The sequence below is a fragment of the Corythoichthys intestinalis genome, unplaced genomic scaffold (assembly GCF_030265065.1).
Source record: "Corythoichthys intestinalis isolate RoL2023-P3 unplaced genomic scaffold, ASM3026506v1 HiC_scaffold_23, whole genome shotgun sequence".
NCBI lineage: Eukaryota > Metazoa > Chordata > Actinopteri > Syngnathiformes > Syngnathidae > Corythoichthys > Corythoichthys intestinalis.
The window spans coordinates 10,073,240-10,088,599 of record NW_026651592.1 but is presented as its reverse complement, the minus strand read 5'-3'; the positions used below and the strand labels follow the sequence as shown (position 1 = coordinate 10,088,599).

At 39.2% G+C, this 15,360-nt stretch overlaps 1 protein-coding gene across 3 annotated transcripts in view; it reads right to left on the bottom strand.

Annotated features, from left to right (window-relative positions):
• The window catches only part of LOC130911165 (RNA-binding protein Nova-1-like), a 131,387-nt gene that overhangs the window by 81,315 nt on the left and 34,712 nt on the right, over positions 1-15,360 (bottom strand). For all 3 annotated transcript variants that reach the window (XM_057828946.1, XM_057828945.1, XM_057828947.1), the window contains one exon: positions 10,798-10,941. In XM_057828946.1, coding sequence (XP_057684929.1) covers positions 10,798-10,941 — 144 coding nt within the window. The remainder of the gene's footprint in view (positions 1-10,797; positions 10,942-15,360) is intronic.

Here is a 15,360-nt window from a genome sequence, read left to right as displayed (position 1 = left end):
TGGAGTTTGCCAAAACTTACCTGAGAAAGCCAAGAACGTTTTGGAAGAATGTTCTCTGGTCAGATGAGACAAAAGTAGAGCTTTTTGGGGAAAGGCATCAACATACAGTTTACAGGGAAAAAAAAAAAAAAGAACACAGTCCCCACACTCAAACATGGCTGAGGTTCCCTGATATTTTGGGGTTGCTTTGATGCCTCTGGCCCTGGACTGCTTGACTGTTTGCATGGCATTATGAAGTCTGAAGGCTACCAACAAATTTTCCATCATAATATAGGGCCCAGTGTGAGAAAGCTGGGTCTGCCTCAAAGGTCATGGGTCTTCCAGCAGGACAATGACCCAAAATACACTTCAAAAAGCACTAGAAAAGTGTTTGAGAGAAAGCCCTGGAGACTTCTAAAGTGGCCAGCAACGAGTCCAGACCTGAATCCCATAGAACACCTGTCGAAAAATCTGAAAATGAATGTTTGGACAAGGCACCCTTCAAATCTCAGAGACCTGGAGCAGTTGGCCAAAGAAGAATGGTCTAAAATTCCAGCAGATCATTGTAAGAAACTCATTGATGGATACCGGAAGCGGTTGTTCGCAGTTATTTTGTCTAAAGGTTGTGCTAGGCAGTATTAGGCTGAGGGTGCTTTTGTCGGTCCCATTTTTGGAGTTTTGTGTAAAATGATAATGATTTAATTGTATTTCATTCTCTTTAGTGTTTTTCATTGCAAGCAAAATAAATGAAGATATTACTACCAAAGCATTTGTAATTGCTATCATTTTCTGGGAGAAATTGAGCATTATCTGACAGAAACTGCCAGGGGTGCCAATACTTTTGGCCAGCAGTATATTGTGACTACATTAGTGGTTGAATTGGTTAAAAAAAAATTGACAGTCATATCGCTTATAGGAATAATTCATGAGACAATATAATGCATACTAAAATTTGTTATCGCAACAGGCCTATTCATTAGATAGACCGCCAGACAAAGAGCTATTTTTCATAAAGTGTTACATGATCATCTGAGTGTTTTTGTGATGTAACAACATAGAGTGAGGCTTTTAAATTAGGTATGTGGGTGTTATTGTGTGTGTGGAGCCCATCGATAGTAATTCATTCGCTGCTTTTAGTTGGAGTTTATGACTTTTCCTCCGCATGCTTGTGCTCAATATAGTGGGGGGCGAGCAAGCGGGTCGATTGTCATTAAAAGAAAACAGGTGTAAGGGATGAATATTTAATGCAGAGAGGCCTCGGCTTCATTAGTAAAGAACTGATGAGGCAGCAAACATCGCAGGGGCTGTGACATCAAAAGACAAATGATCAGGAAATGAAATTGAATTCCTCCTTATGCGACTCTTTGTTACTCTCACGTTTGTTGCTTTTTCCCTCATTGTGATTGCGGCTTTGTCCTTTGAGACACCGAGGTTATATTTGGACTAGCATCAACTCACACTGTAATAAAGCTGTCATACTGCGAGTGCGTGTGCGTGAGGATGAATGGCGGCGCGTATCGTGCTCGCATTGTGCCAACTTCTAATTGGCTGACACGGCCTGAAGTGCTGCTGCTGCACTTTTCCGATCGGCGTTGTGATGGATGAGAAGAAGAACCGACAAAGGAAGGAAGGAGGGAAGAAAGAAGGGAAAGAAGAAGTTAGGGGGAAAGTAGGTCTGAAGAAAGGATGTAAAGCTAACGGAAGGGAGGCGGAAGAATCGCTGCTAGTTCTCCCAATTTAAATTAATTGGACGTCTGTCGTTGTCAGTTGCAGGCAATGAGTTAAACGAGGGCTCTATAAAGGGTTAAGCGGTAACACTTTACAATAAGGGTCCCTTAACTAACATTAGTTAATGCATTTTTATACAGTAACTGATGTTTAAGTAACATGACAATAATTCATTTAATCCCTTATCTAACATTTATTAATATATCAATTAACATGAGTTAATGCATTAGTTAATGCATTTTAAGACAATAACTTAATGTTTAAGTAACATTACAATAAGGGTGTAACGGTACATGTATTTGTATTGAACCATTTCGGTTCTTGGTGGTCGGTTCGGAACGGACGCGTACCGAACGAGTTTCTGACGTAATATAACCCTTACTTTTCGAGGCTGCGAGTCAATCGGGTTACAGTTTCTTTGTGTAGATTATATTTGCTCCATCTTCTCTACTATAATGAGGACCAACACGGTAGGACAGTAAGAAACGTCAACGGCGCGACAATGTGGCTGCCGCGAGAACGCAGTGAAACGCGCCCATTAAAGTCAATCAGCCAATGCACACCGGTCGCAGTGCGGCCGCACGTTAGGCGCGTCCCAGAAGCAGCTCAAGAAAAGAACGGCAGAGTTTATTATTTGACGCGAGACGCAGCCCTCCTGCGTCAACACTACTAGCTAGCAGACCGGAAGTCACTCATGTAAAAATACGGTGGATCCGGTCAATTTTCAAACTAATATGCAATCATAACCACATTGGAACTAAAGTTATACAACATAAAATATACAATATAAATAAATACTACATCACATTTGTAAAATACAAACACATAATAAAATAAATAATAGCTCATTTAAATAAAATAAATTGAAATGAGCTAAAACACCCGTAACAATAAAAATAATACACAGATCCTGCTTACAAAATTAAATTTATTAATTTCTGTGTGGCGCTTTAACTTGAGAAAATCCACCAATAAAGCTTTTGAAAACCGTTCATAAAAAATCATTGAGGCATTTCATTTGTGAAATACATGTTAAAATCTTTGTCATTAGATTGCTTTTCTCTTTAGCACCTGACTTATTTTTTCTTCTTTCTTTCAGAAAGAAAGCTGACCAATACGCGGGATCTGAAAGGCAAATTGTTGTTGGATTATTATCTTTAAATACCCCCTACTTTTTAAGCAGAATTCTAGCTTTGTATAGGCTACTGTTCCCATTGTTGAAAGCACAAAAGTGTTTAATAAACAACTAGCACATTTATAATTTCCATTTTGTTTTCTTACTGTACCGAAAATGAACCGAACCGTGACCTCAAAACCGAGATACAGTACGTACCGAACCGAGATTTTTGTGTACCGTTACACCCCTACATTACAATAATTAATATAATTGCTTATCGAACATTTATTAATATATTAATTAACATGAGTTAATGCATTAGTTAATACATTCGTTAATGCATAACTAGACAGTAACTAATAGTTTGGTAAAATAAAAATAAAAATATAGGCCTACATAGGGTTAGGGATTAGGGCTTGGGTTTGTTAACTTAAGCATTTATAATTTCTTAATTAAAGAACACATGTGCTACACTTTACAATAAGGGTCCAAAAAGCATTCAGTAATGGTTAATAAAGGTTAAGGAGGGGTGGGGGGGGTGGGGGGGCTAACTTAAGTATTTATAATTTCTTCGTTAAGGGATACGTGTACTACACTTTACAATAAGGGTACAAAAAGCATTCAGTAATGTTTAATAAAGGTTAAGAGGGGGGAACGTAAGCATTTATAATTTCTTAGTTAAGGGATACGTGTGCTACACTTTACAATAAGGGTCCAAAAAAAATTCAGTAATGGTTAATTAAGGTTAAGCAATACTTAACTAAGATAAACGCTATAACTATAAATGCTAAGTTAACAAACCCTGACCCTAAACCCTAACCCTAACTCTATATAGGCATATATAGACTTGTGCCGGTTACCGGTTTCACGGTTTACCGTGGTGTGAAAACGTCGCGGTTTCAAAACCACTAAAATTTTCCGTCATACCTTAGTCCGGTATTTGCTATTTTTCATGTGCCAAAATGCAGCCGAAGTGGCTTGGTGCGGCAGCGCTCACCCTTCCCCTGTTTGTTGCCGTGAGTGTCAGTGACGCTATTCTGTTAAACAGCCAGCAAACCCAAAAACACACCCTCCAAACACAAGGCGTACTTTTCTTCAATTTATTGAGCTCTCAAATCGTGGTGAAATATACAAATGAATAAATTTAAAACGTTGTACAATTCGATTTTTCCACATGTGATTAGGTTCAACAGGATAGCAGTAGCACCATTAAAAAGTTCGCCAAAAACAAAACACACATTTTCCTTTCAAATTCAATATACAAACTAACTAAAACTTACAAAGACGAATGTTAGCCTAGGCTAAGCTGGGAGAGTAGCTTCGTCGACGTTTCATGTCTCACAGCCGCTGAGTGAGAAACAAGCTTGAGTGGAAGAAGGGGGGAAGAAAAAGGATCGCGTCAAAGATCGCTAATTGAGAAAGGAGGTCTCACTCCTCACTTTTTTTTTGTAGATGAAACCTTTCCTCAACAATATTTACATTTTAACTAATTTATAAAACTAACTTATACATTTTTAACTAACTTAAATTAACTTTAATTAACTTATGAATTCTTTCTTTTTAACACAAAGGTATGGCATCATGTAGACCAGAGTTGACACAGTGGCTGAAAATGGCGAAACTTCACTTGAGCCCTCCCCCTCAAAAAAAGTCATACAGTGTATATTTTTATTTAGAAGTGTTTTTACTTTTTTATAGCAATTATCTTGTTCTTACTCTAATATTGAGCAACTTGAGCTGTGGCTGTGGGTATAGTCTAGGTTCTATTCATTTTAATTTTATATAAAATATTCGTTATTTTTTGTTAATTTATCTATTTTCACATTATATTCATGTTCCAATTTGCAAATATGTTTTGAAAAAAAATCCTCTTCAATGGGAAAAAAATTTTCTTTTTCTTTTTTTTTTTTTTTTAAACCCATACATCTCAAAATTTTGGAGCTATAATTGCAATACCGTGATACCGTGAAACCGCGGTATTTTTGCTCACGGTTATCGTACCGTGAAAATCTCATACCGGCATATGCCTAGGCATATATATATATTTTTTTTAATTTTCCCAAACCATTAGTTACTGTCTGGTTATGCATTAACTAATGCATTAGCTAATGCACTAACTCATGTTAATTAATATATTAATAAATGTTAGATAAGCAATTATATTAATTATAGTAATGCAGGGGTGTCCAAACTTTTTGCAAAGGGGGCCAGATTTGGTGTGGTAAAAATGTGGGGGGCCGACCTTGGCTGACGTCCCTTACGTAGAACAATATATTCAGGCAAATTTTAGCAAGTCATTCTGTGTGTCACATTTGCTTTTTTTTTTTTTTTTTTACTTAATAATTTCAACAATCTCGCAATTAGCCTTTGTGGTGTTCTGTTTCGACTCTTGCGAAATACTGCTGCTGGGAAATTAAATTAGCTTCAAGTTGCTTCAATTTCTTGCTGCGTATCTTCCCTGTAATCTTATTGTACATGTTAGCGTGTCTTGTTTGGTAATATCGCCTCACATTGAACTCTTTAAAAACAGCAACTGTCTCTTTGCAAATGAGGCAGACACAGTTGTTGTGTATTTTAGTGAAGAAATAGTCCTATTTCCACCTATCCTTGAAGTGTCGGCCATTGCAGTCAACTTTAGTTGTTGCTTGTCGCTATTTTAGAAAATTGGAAGTAAAGGGTCACACGGGGTAATGTTGCTTAGAGTGCTGCTGCCTTTTAATGGGTAAATGAGGAGCAGCATTTAGTGTGTAAGCTACTTCATATGCTTGTAGCAGTACTGGTGACCAATTTATTAAGTCTGTGTGCGGGCCGGACGTTATTGATCTTACGACAGAGGCTGGGGGCCGGATTAAATTTGACCACGGGCCGCATTTGGCCCCCGGGCCGGACTTTGAACATGTCTGTAGTAATGTTACTTAAACATTAGTTATTGTCTAAAAATGCATTAACTAATGTTAATTAAGAGACCCTTATTGTAAAGTGTTACCGGGTTCAGCAATGGATGCAAAAGAACAAATGGCTATTGGGCAATGAAAGAATAGAATGATGGTAGAAAGTTAGGTTTAGGAAAGGAAGGATGCAGGAATAGCAGGTGTACTAAAGTAGATATTTCACTGTTGCCATGGCAACATCACATGTGCATCTCCTCCTTGAGAGCCAAGGTTATTTTCAAGCTTCAATGTCTCTCTTTCACATAAGAGAAAAGTGGTACAGTCCAATTTAGGGGGGGAGTTGAGGAACGGGTAAGGCGGGGGTGCGCGAGGAAGAAAGTGACTAATGTCTTCCGAGGAGCGAGAGAGGACAGGAATGAGACGCTCCGGCCAAAATGCTGCAGTAAAAGTCCTTTTTGTCTACATTAGATGCGACGTCTCCTTCCAGACTTGCACGTTGACTCACTGGCTGCCAGTGACAGCGATAGATGTCCGATCCATTTGATCTGGGAGGGCTGACAGCGATATGCGATCGCAGCTAGCCCTTTCCATTTCAAACAATTCGGACGTTTATCGCCGTCAATGGTGAATGAGTTAACTGAGCGGGTGAAAGAAGGAAAGAAAAGAAAGAGACGCTTGTCTACTCCTCATGTCTCCACTGAAGAAGCTGTGTGTGCGCTGAAGGGGGCATCTGTATGCAAATGAGACAAGGTTCTTCCTGGGTGACAAATCAAAAGGCCCACCTGCCGCAATGTGTGTGTATGCGGCGGGTGCGGCGGGCCGGGCTCAAACGACAACAACGGCGCCTTGTTCGGCGAATCAAACAAACAAAATGGCCACCCGTGTTAGTGGTAAACAAATAGAAATGTGTGTTAGCAGGGAAAAATATACACACACGCACATTCTGGCGTTGGGATTGGCTGGCAAGTGGCTGTGTTATACACAGACAGATACACACAAGCTGTTGCCATGACAACAGTGCAGCGAAATGTAGCACACGGCGGGAATTTTAAGCAACTAAGATGGGTATCAAATATGTGGCAAGGGGGCCAGTTGAGGCCCGCGAACATTATTTTACAACCCCCAGCTTGACATATCAGTGTTTTTTGATGTATTGTTCACCATGGGTTCTTGCTTTTTTTTTCTTTATAATAATCACACATGATTAGCTAGAACTATACATGCTCGTGAGTTTAAAATAGTGTTTGTTGACAAGTTAGCAACATGAATAATAATCTTAATATGAACTATTAATGCAGGAAGGAATTGGTTAGCTGTAGTGCTTTTAGAGCTGAAACGAATACTCAAGCAACTCGAGTAACTCGAGTTTAAAAACTGATCCGAGTAATTTTATTCACCTCGAGTAATCGTTTCATTTTGCCAGCTCTAAGCATCACGTTTTGCCCAGACTACTTTTAATGCGGGACAACGCCCTGACGTCACGTGTGTAGAGGAAGAAGCAATAAAAAAAAATAAAAATAAACTTACTGCAGCTGACAGCCGCTACAAACTACGCCGACGTTGCTAAAAAAACTACACCCGCATGATGCTAGTGTGGTAGCAGGTAGTGTCCGATGTGTCTCATAGATATCAAATGCATTTAGGACTAGATGCGAAATGACAGACTCGGCCGCATCTGGGCAGCGTTAGTAAACAGCCGCCATCTTTAAGCAGTAGACTTCTCATCGCTAATAAATATAACGTTACTGTCACTCGCTCACGTAACGTTAGCCCTTCGGAGGGCTAGGTTTCTATTGATTATGACCACCGTCGATGCGTGGCTAACGTGTCTTACATACAGGCTTTATTTAATCTGTAAAAACCCAGCGCTGTAGCGTGATGAGGGTGTAAAATTAAAACATAATAAAGCTAACTGTCAGTTTTGGCTCAGTAGTCTTTGCTGAATAAAACACCAAGTAGCACTGGTCCCTAATGTGCTCCAATACAGCAGGTACAGTATCATACATTTATTTTGAACACTGCAAAAACTCAAAATCCTATCAGCACTTACAGTTTAGACTAACTTAAAACTTAACTAGAACTTAAAAATAGCTTGACACAAATGGAAATTCAATTTAAACACATGGGAAAAACGCGTAGCTTTCAAGTGATGTGTGTTATCAAGCATAATTACATTTTTAGGTAAGAAATATGTTTTTTTTTTTTTTTTAAATCTAGAAGTTTTTTGAGTGAAAGCAGTGAATTTTTTTTTTCTAGTCACATCTGAGATGCAATTGTTGGCTGTTTTTAACAATGTACATTGAAAATAAAGACTGATTGACTGAAAATAGTTCAATATTGGATTAAATGTCTTTTTTTCTCATGTATATTTATAATTGCTCTTTACCTAAAAAAAATGTTTTATCCGATTACTCGATTAATCGATAGAATTTTCAGCCGATTACTCGATTACTAAAATATTCGATAGCTGCAGCCCTAAGTGCTTTTAAAAAAAATACTTTTTGGGTCATTCTTGACAAGGCCCAAAATCATTCAAACTCAAGCGCAGAATTGAATATGTGACTCCTTTTTGTCACACAGAAATCTTTGCATTTATCATTTCCACAAAGAAAAAAAAATCATCCATTCAGCCACCAATTATTTAAAAAAAAAAAAATCCATTTACCAAGTATCAAGCCATAAATCATTCATGATCATCCATCATTCCGGACACCAACCAAGCATCTCTTTTACAATCATATGTTGATCAATCCATGATAATGCAACCTTTGGCAAATTTTGTTTGCTCAAAAACAGTTCAATTATGGTTTTCAGGTTATTAGACCCCAGGTAAGGTCAACTGGAAAGCTAAAGAAAATTACACATATCATACACTAAAGTATATACTTCATTTTTGAATGCTTGCTAGCAGTTAGCTTAAAGTGCCTATGACAGAAAAAAAAGCATGTTTATATCATATTTCATGCTGTATTTTATGCTCCTCAATGAAATGGACCGCTTGAATGTGCTTGTGATAGTTTTATTTATTCAATTTTTTGAATCCCGCGCCATGAAAAGGAATAAATTCCTGTTTTGAGGAGGAATGCAAATGTGGCGTCACCCGGGTCAGCATCTCACAATACAGCATTGCTTCATAGCATGCATATAGACTGCAGATCCAGCTGATTTTGCGGATTAATGCGTTTATTTTTCGCATCATGCTAGCCAAATGTGCTGCAGGGCTTTGTTGCTGCACCAGGGAGAGGCGTGTGAGCCTTATTGGGTTTCAAAAACCCCCACCTCGAGATTGGCCAAAACAAATCCGACAACTGTGGGACGATTGGACTTACGAGTGAGTAAACGTTGTGTTTTGTATTATGTCAAAAACTGGGATCATGGCACACGTTTTAATACGGAGGTTGCTTGCATTTTGTAATTGACAATGCTCCTTGTCCACCGAGAATGCCACTCGGCCAATGACCGGCGGCTTGTCACACACCCCCCTCGGTCCTCTTCGCTTGCCCACCGGGAGAGCGCTATACTCTGCTTATTGCCCTCTTAGTGTGCTCGGTGTTCTGTCGAATTTTGTACCCCATCAGAAATTGCTACTTTGTTTTAAAAATGGCTGCGAATAAAGTAATTATAAAGTAAACACTACAAACTTTCTTTCAATAAAGGAATATTTACTTACGTTTGATCATGGCCGGACATGTAGAAAAGTCATCCCGCCATGTTAGCTGCACACAACAACTGCACGCCGCTCTCTCACTGTTTGCGTCTTCGCTGTGTCGTTAAGCATTAATTTACGAAATATTCGTGTTGAACACATATGCTTACGATGTTACTTGTTTATTTAGCGCTTGTGGATAACATTGAGAGTCTAACTAAATGTAAAAGAGGGCTTATTCAAAGCCACAACAGCTTTGGGAGTAAAATATGATCAGGGTGCAAAATTTGGCAGAACACAGGCAATATAGGATTCTGATCAATGATCCTCGGGTTGGGCTTGGTCAGCTACGTGCTCCTCCGACGTCGGCCAGTTTGTCCAGCAGTCATTCCCCAGCTGCTTCCCCGGCAAACGAGCTCTACTGCCCGCAGCAGGGGAACAGCGAGCTGTCACTTGTTTACTGCCGGTGCGGTTGCCGATCGGCGAAGACAATCGACAACCCCTCCGCCATGTGATATGATCCAGGGTAGTTTTGTGTGATTTTTCGCTTCGAAAGGTGCAAATAAGACCGGAAACGCCACTCGGTTTGGGTTAGCATGTTGGCTAGATGTCATGCCTCCTGATTTGTTTACGCTCTCCAAAGCCGGGGTAGGGAAATGAAAAAAGCCGGACTAACTATGGTGGCATAAAATATCGTTCGGAAGGTGCAAGAAGTCGACAGTTTTGACCATTATTGAGTAATTTTGCCATGTCAGACTGAATAAATGCAGTTTTAATATTTCATATTCCATTTAGCACAAGACTTATTTGTCATGACCATATCATTTATTTAGCAATTGGGGAAAATACTTAGATAAAAATAATATCTTGTAAAAATATTGGAGTAGAGAGATTGAAGCAATGATGACATTTTTGCTGCTCTGTGTCATATTTTCCTCGTTCTGAACCTTCCCTCTCAATGGGTTGAATTCTAATTTAGCTGAAATCGTGACCCTGCCACGTCATCCTCCAGCTGGGGACGCTAGAGCGCTATAAAGACAGGCGTGGCTAAACGGCAGATTAAAAGACTTAATTTCTCGTCATCTGCGTTTGCCAAATTGTTTAATATAGTCAAATCTTCTCAAAATTTGATTCTAATTCACATGATAATGCTATTTATCCCGTCATAGGCACTTTAATGCTCAAATACAACAGTAGACACCATTGTATGAAAACAACTAGGCCAAACCATTATCCAGTTTTCTATGCTGAAACAAATAACACAACAATTTGATCAAAACAACTACCGAGCAAGCCACCATAAATTCATAATTTCAGCGCTATTTAATATTCTTCAGCAATCTGAATAGAAATCTTGGTCCATCTTTGATGATCTTTCACCTTTTCAGAGACCGACCATTTCAATCTGACCACCACTGATCCATGATTGTTCCTACCGGGATAGAAGTCTTTGGATTTGGACAGTTTGATAGTGGCTCCAGTCTCTTTCTGCAGCTGGACGATGGTCTGTCCGCCCTTGCCGATGATGGAGCCGGCCGCGTAGCTGGGGATCAAAACCTTCAGGAAGTATTCGCCTTCCTCTGCGGCAGGAAAAACAGGAAACAGGAAGTTAGGACGAGGCAAACTTTCCCTTGAAGCGCAACAAAAAAAACAGCCTGGGGTCTGTTTGTACCTTTTTTCCTCATGCCAGAATTTTTGTTAAAAAAAATTGTTGAAGCAATTTATTAACTCACTGGCTGCCCTTGACGGGGCTAGACGTCCAATCACAGTTTAAATGAATTGGACATCTATTGTTCTCAATGGCAGGCAATGAGTTAAGTAGATAAAGTGAATGACAACTTGTTTGTAGTTCAGTCCTCATGCCCTTTTTTTTTTACCTCAATTACATTGCATGTAAATTGAATTGAAGTTCCCATTGGGACTCGAGCGACAATCAAACGATGACCGATACCCACGATGGGTCATTATTTCCATAATGTGAGGATTCCCTGCCGGCGCTTTTGCCGCGAAGCCTTTGAACGCGGCGCGGCCCTGATCTAATTTAGGCGTCGGGCCCGTGGAATCTGGTCCTCGTCAGAGCGTTGGCGTGGCGACAAGAAGCCGGGGAGCTAGCTTCGAATTGAATCGCGGCCAGCGTACCTCCACAGGATCGCATGTGTTTTGACATTTGTGGGCGAATAGTTTTTTTCTTTCTTGTTGTCATGTCCGCAATGCGGAACCTAACCCGAAATGTTTGTGCGCCACGTTCTGATGGCGATGGATTAAAATCATAACAACCCTTGGGGGAGAAAAATGAACCTTGGAGAGGATATCGGAATATAAACCAACATGAATTGGTAAATAAAGACTGCCTGGCGTGTCAGTTGGCAAACTGAAAATGAATAAAGTAGTGCTTTGTAACATACTCATCTCCTCACTACTATATTCAACGAGCAAAAAAATGATGCAGACAAGAGTCCTTGTTGTTGCATTGATTTGGCGAGAATTTGTGAATTTAAATGTTTCAGATTTTATATACACTGCTGGCCAAAAGTATTGCCACTAAAGATGTCCCGATCGATCGGGATGTCCGATCACGTCATTTTCAAAGTATCGGAATCGGCAAAAAAATATCGGACATGCCTTTTTTTTTAATATATATGTATTTTTAAATTAAATCGTCTTCTATTTGTATTTAACGTTATAGACAAAATGCCTTACACTCATCCAGAGTCTTTAGTTTTGGCTTAAAGTAGGGCTATCAAATTTATCACGTTAACAGCGGTCATTATTTTCTTTAAATTAATCACGTTAATATATTTAAAGCAATTAACGCATGCGCTGCACGACGTACTCACGCATTGTCGCGTTGAAATCATAATGGTGCCGTTTTACCTATATATAGAGCTAAAAGGCAGCGGAAAATGAGTAAAATGCATTTTGGCAGTCTTTGGAGCATTTTTTTAATTGGCTAAAGCCTTACAGTCCCTCTCTCAACAATTAGTAATATCGTGGAGAGCAATGTGGGGAAGCAAGGTTTTAGTTGATCTTTTTTTCTTAACACCCTATGTTATTTCCCAACGCAGAGAAGATATATCAATTGGTGCCACTACGCACAATCATGGTTCCACTTCCCATTATGCATTTGGGCAGAACAGTTAAATGCCTACAGTATAATTTACTGAAAGCTCAACAACTGATGGCGAGATGACAATATTTAGTCACAATATACAAAGTCACATTTATCTTTTAAGAATTACAAGTTTTTCTATCCGTGGATCCCTCTCACAGAAAGAATGTTAATAATGTAAATGCCATCTTGAGGATTTATTGTCATAATAAACAAATACAGTACTTATGTACTGTATGTTGAATGTATATATTCGTCCGAGTTTTATTCATTTTTTTCTTAATGCACTGCCAAAATGTATGTGATCGGGAAAAATTGTCTGGAATGATTGGAATTTAATCGGATTGAATTGTTTTTTTTTTTTTCATTGCAAGCAAAACGCATGAAGATATTACTACCAAAGCATTTGTAATTGCAATTAGGCCTGTCGCGATAACAAATTTTAGTGTGCGATAATTATTCTCATAAATTATTGCGATATGCGATATTATTACGCCCCCCAAATTTTTTTTAACCAATTTACAATAACACAGTGCGAATACAGTATATATTAATAGATCAAATACACCCATTTCAAAGCGATAAATATTTACTCTTAAATTCAAAAATACTTAAGAAATCACAACTAAATACAATAGACCATGCCTCTTAAGTAAAAAACAACAGCATTAATACCGCACAGAAACACAGAATAAATAAAATGTGTTTAAAAAAAAAAAAAAAAGGCACTTAATAACTTAAGCATTTAGGCAAATGAAAACTTTTCCCGTCATAGCTTCTGCAATGGTGTTCCATAGGGATGCAACGATACACTTAAGTCATGGTTCGGTACGATTTTTGTTACGGGAGACACGATTTTCCATCTCCGAACCAATACATTTAATGCTCTGTAAAAAAAAAAAAAAAAAAAAAAAAAAAAAACTAGCAAAAATTAAATTGCCATCATATAAACATGCATTTTAGAGCATAATATTTATGTGCTTACTTCTTACTGATCTGAAAAAAATTTGTATAAAAGTGCTGAGAACAATCTTTACTGTTTGTAAAGTGAGGCAGGGCACACTGTTGATGGCTACAGCTCTCTTAGCAGCTAGGTTTACTACATGAGCAAGACATCCTATTTGTGGTCCGAATCCATCTGTGTCACGTACTGAATTAACAATATTTGCAACATTATCTATAGTCACTGGTATGGATTGATTTGGCCTTCTTAACTTCCATTCAGTCATGACAGTTCAGAATTCATCGATGTAGTATATGGACTACGTGTCCCATAATCACTCTGGGCTCACGTAGCCAATGGCATGGGCCGTAGCACATCTAGTTTGCCATTTCATGATATCTAGTGTGTGCGCGCATTAAAAAAGTTAGCAAGCGCCGCTGAAGTCACGTCTGCTCATTAATACACAACACCAGCATATGACAATCGACCTTTATAAACAGGACGAGTTTGAAGCACAGCACTCTTAATTTCATTCAGCTGTTTGTTGTCAAAGCGAGGTTGTTCGCCGGAGCCAAGTCGATAACAATGTTTTTGCGGACTTCGTTGTAAATATCCGGCGTTGTGCCGAAAAATAGCCGCCCCGCGTGAAATGTCACTCCTGATGGGAGCGCCCACACGTCAACAACACCGGCGCGCCATAGATGGTCCACAGTCACTCCAGAGCACTGACGCGGCCGGTATATGTTGAACAATAGGATATAATGGGAATGATTGGCTCCGGCGCTAGTTTTTGCCAGACCTGGAACGAAGATGCATTTTGCGCAGTTGGTAACGAGGAATCCGAACTTTTAACAGCACGTGCGTGCACGCGCGCACGCACATGCACGCGAGGCGATAAATCGCAGCGGAAAAATTACCGCCTTCATTTTTATTTATCACGCGATAAATGGATTATTGCAAATTATTGCATGGTTCACATCCTATTTACATGATAGGGATTTCTTTGTGTCAATCGGAAACTATCAGTCAGAACGAACCCAATTCACGTGTGGAGTCCCTCAAGGGTCAATTCTTGGACCACTCTTATTTAACATCTATATGCTTCCGTTAGCTCCGATAATGGAACAGTATGACATCTCCTATCACGCATATGCAGATGACACACAACTGTACATTTCTGTGTCCCCACATGATTATAGTCCCTTAGTCTCCCTGAGTAAATGCATTCATCAAATCAATGAATGGATGTGCCAGAATTTTCTCCAGTTAAATGTGGAGAAGACAGAGGTGATCATTTTTGTGCCAAAAAAGGAAAGGTCAAAGATAAGCAGCCAACTTAGCACAATGTCACTTACAGCTACAAATCAAGTCAGAAACCTTGGCGTAATTATTGACTCAGACCTAAAATTTGATGGCCATCTAAAGTCCGTCACTAAATCCGCTTATTACCATCTAAAAAATATAATCAGAATTAAGGGGCTTCTGACTCAACAAGACATGGAAAAACTTATGCATGCATTCATTTTCAGCAGATTGGACTATTGCAACGGTATATTTACAGGTCTTGATTAAAAATCAGTCAGGAAGCTGCAGCTAGTACAGAATGCTGCAGCCAGAGTCCTCACAAATACAAGGAAGCTGGACCACATTACACCGGTTTTGAAATCGCTACATTGGCTTCCAGTGAGTCAAAGGATAGACTATAAAATTCTACTGCTCGTCTAAAAAACACTTAATGGCCTTGGACCAAAATACATGCTTGACTTGTTAGATTCCTATGAGACATCTAGACCCCTAAAGTCGTCTGGAACCGGTCTTCTGCATGTTCCAAGAACAAGAACCAAGCAGGGTGAGGCAGCATTTAGTTATTATGCTCCTCACCTCTGGAACAAGCTACCCGAACATTTGAAGTATGCTCAAACTGTTAGCTCTTTTAAATCAGGACTA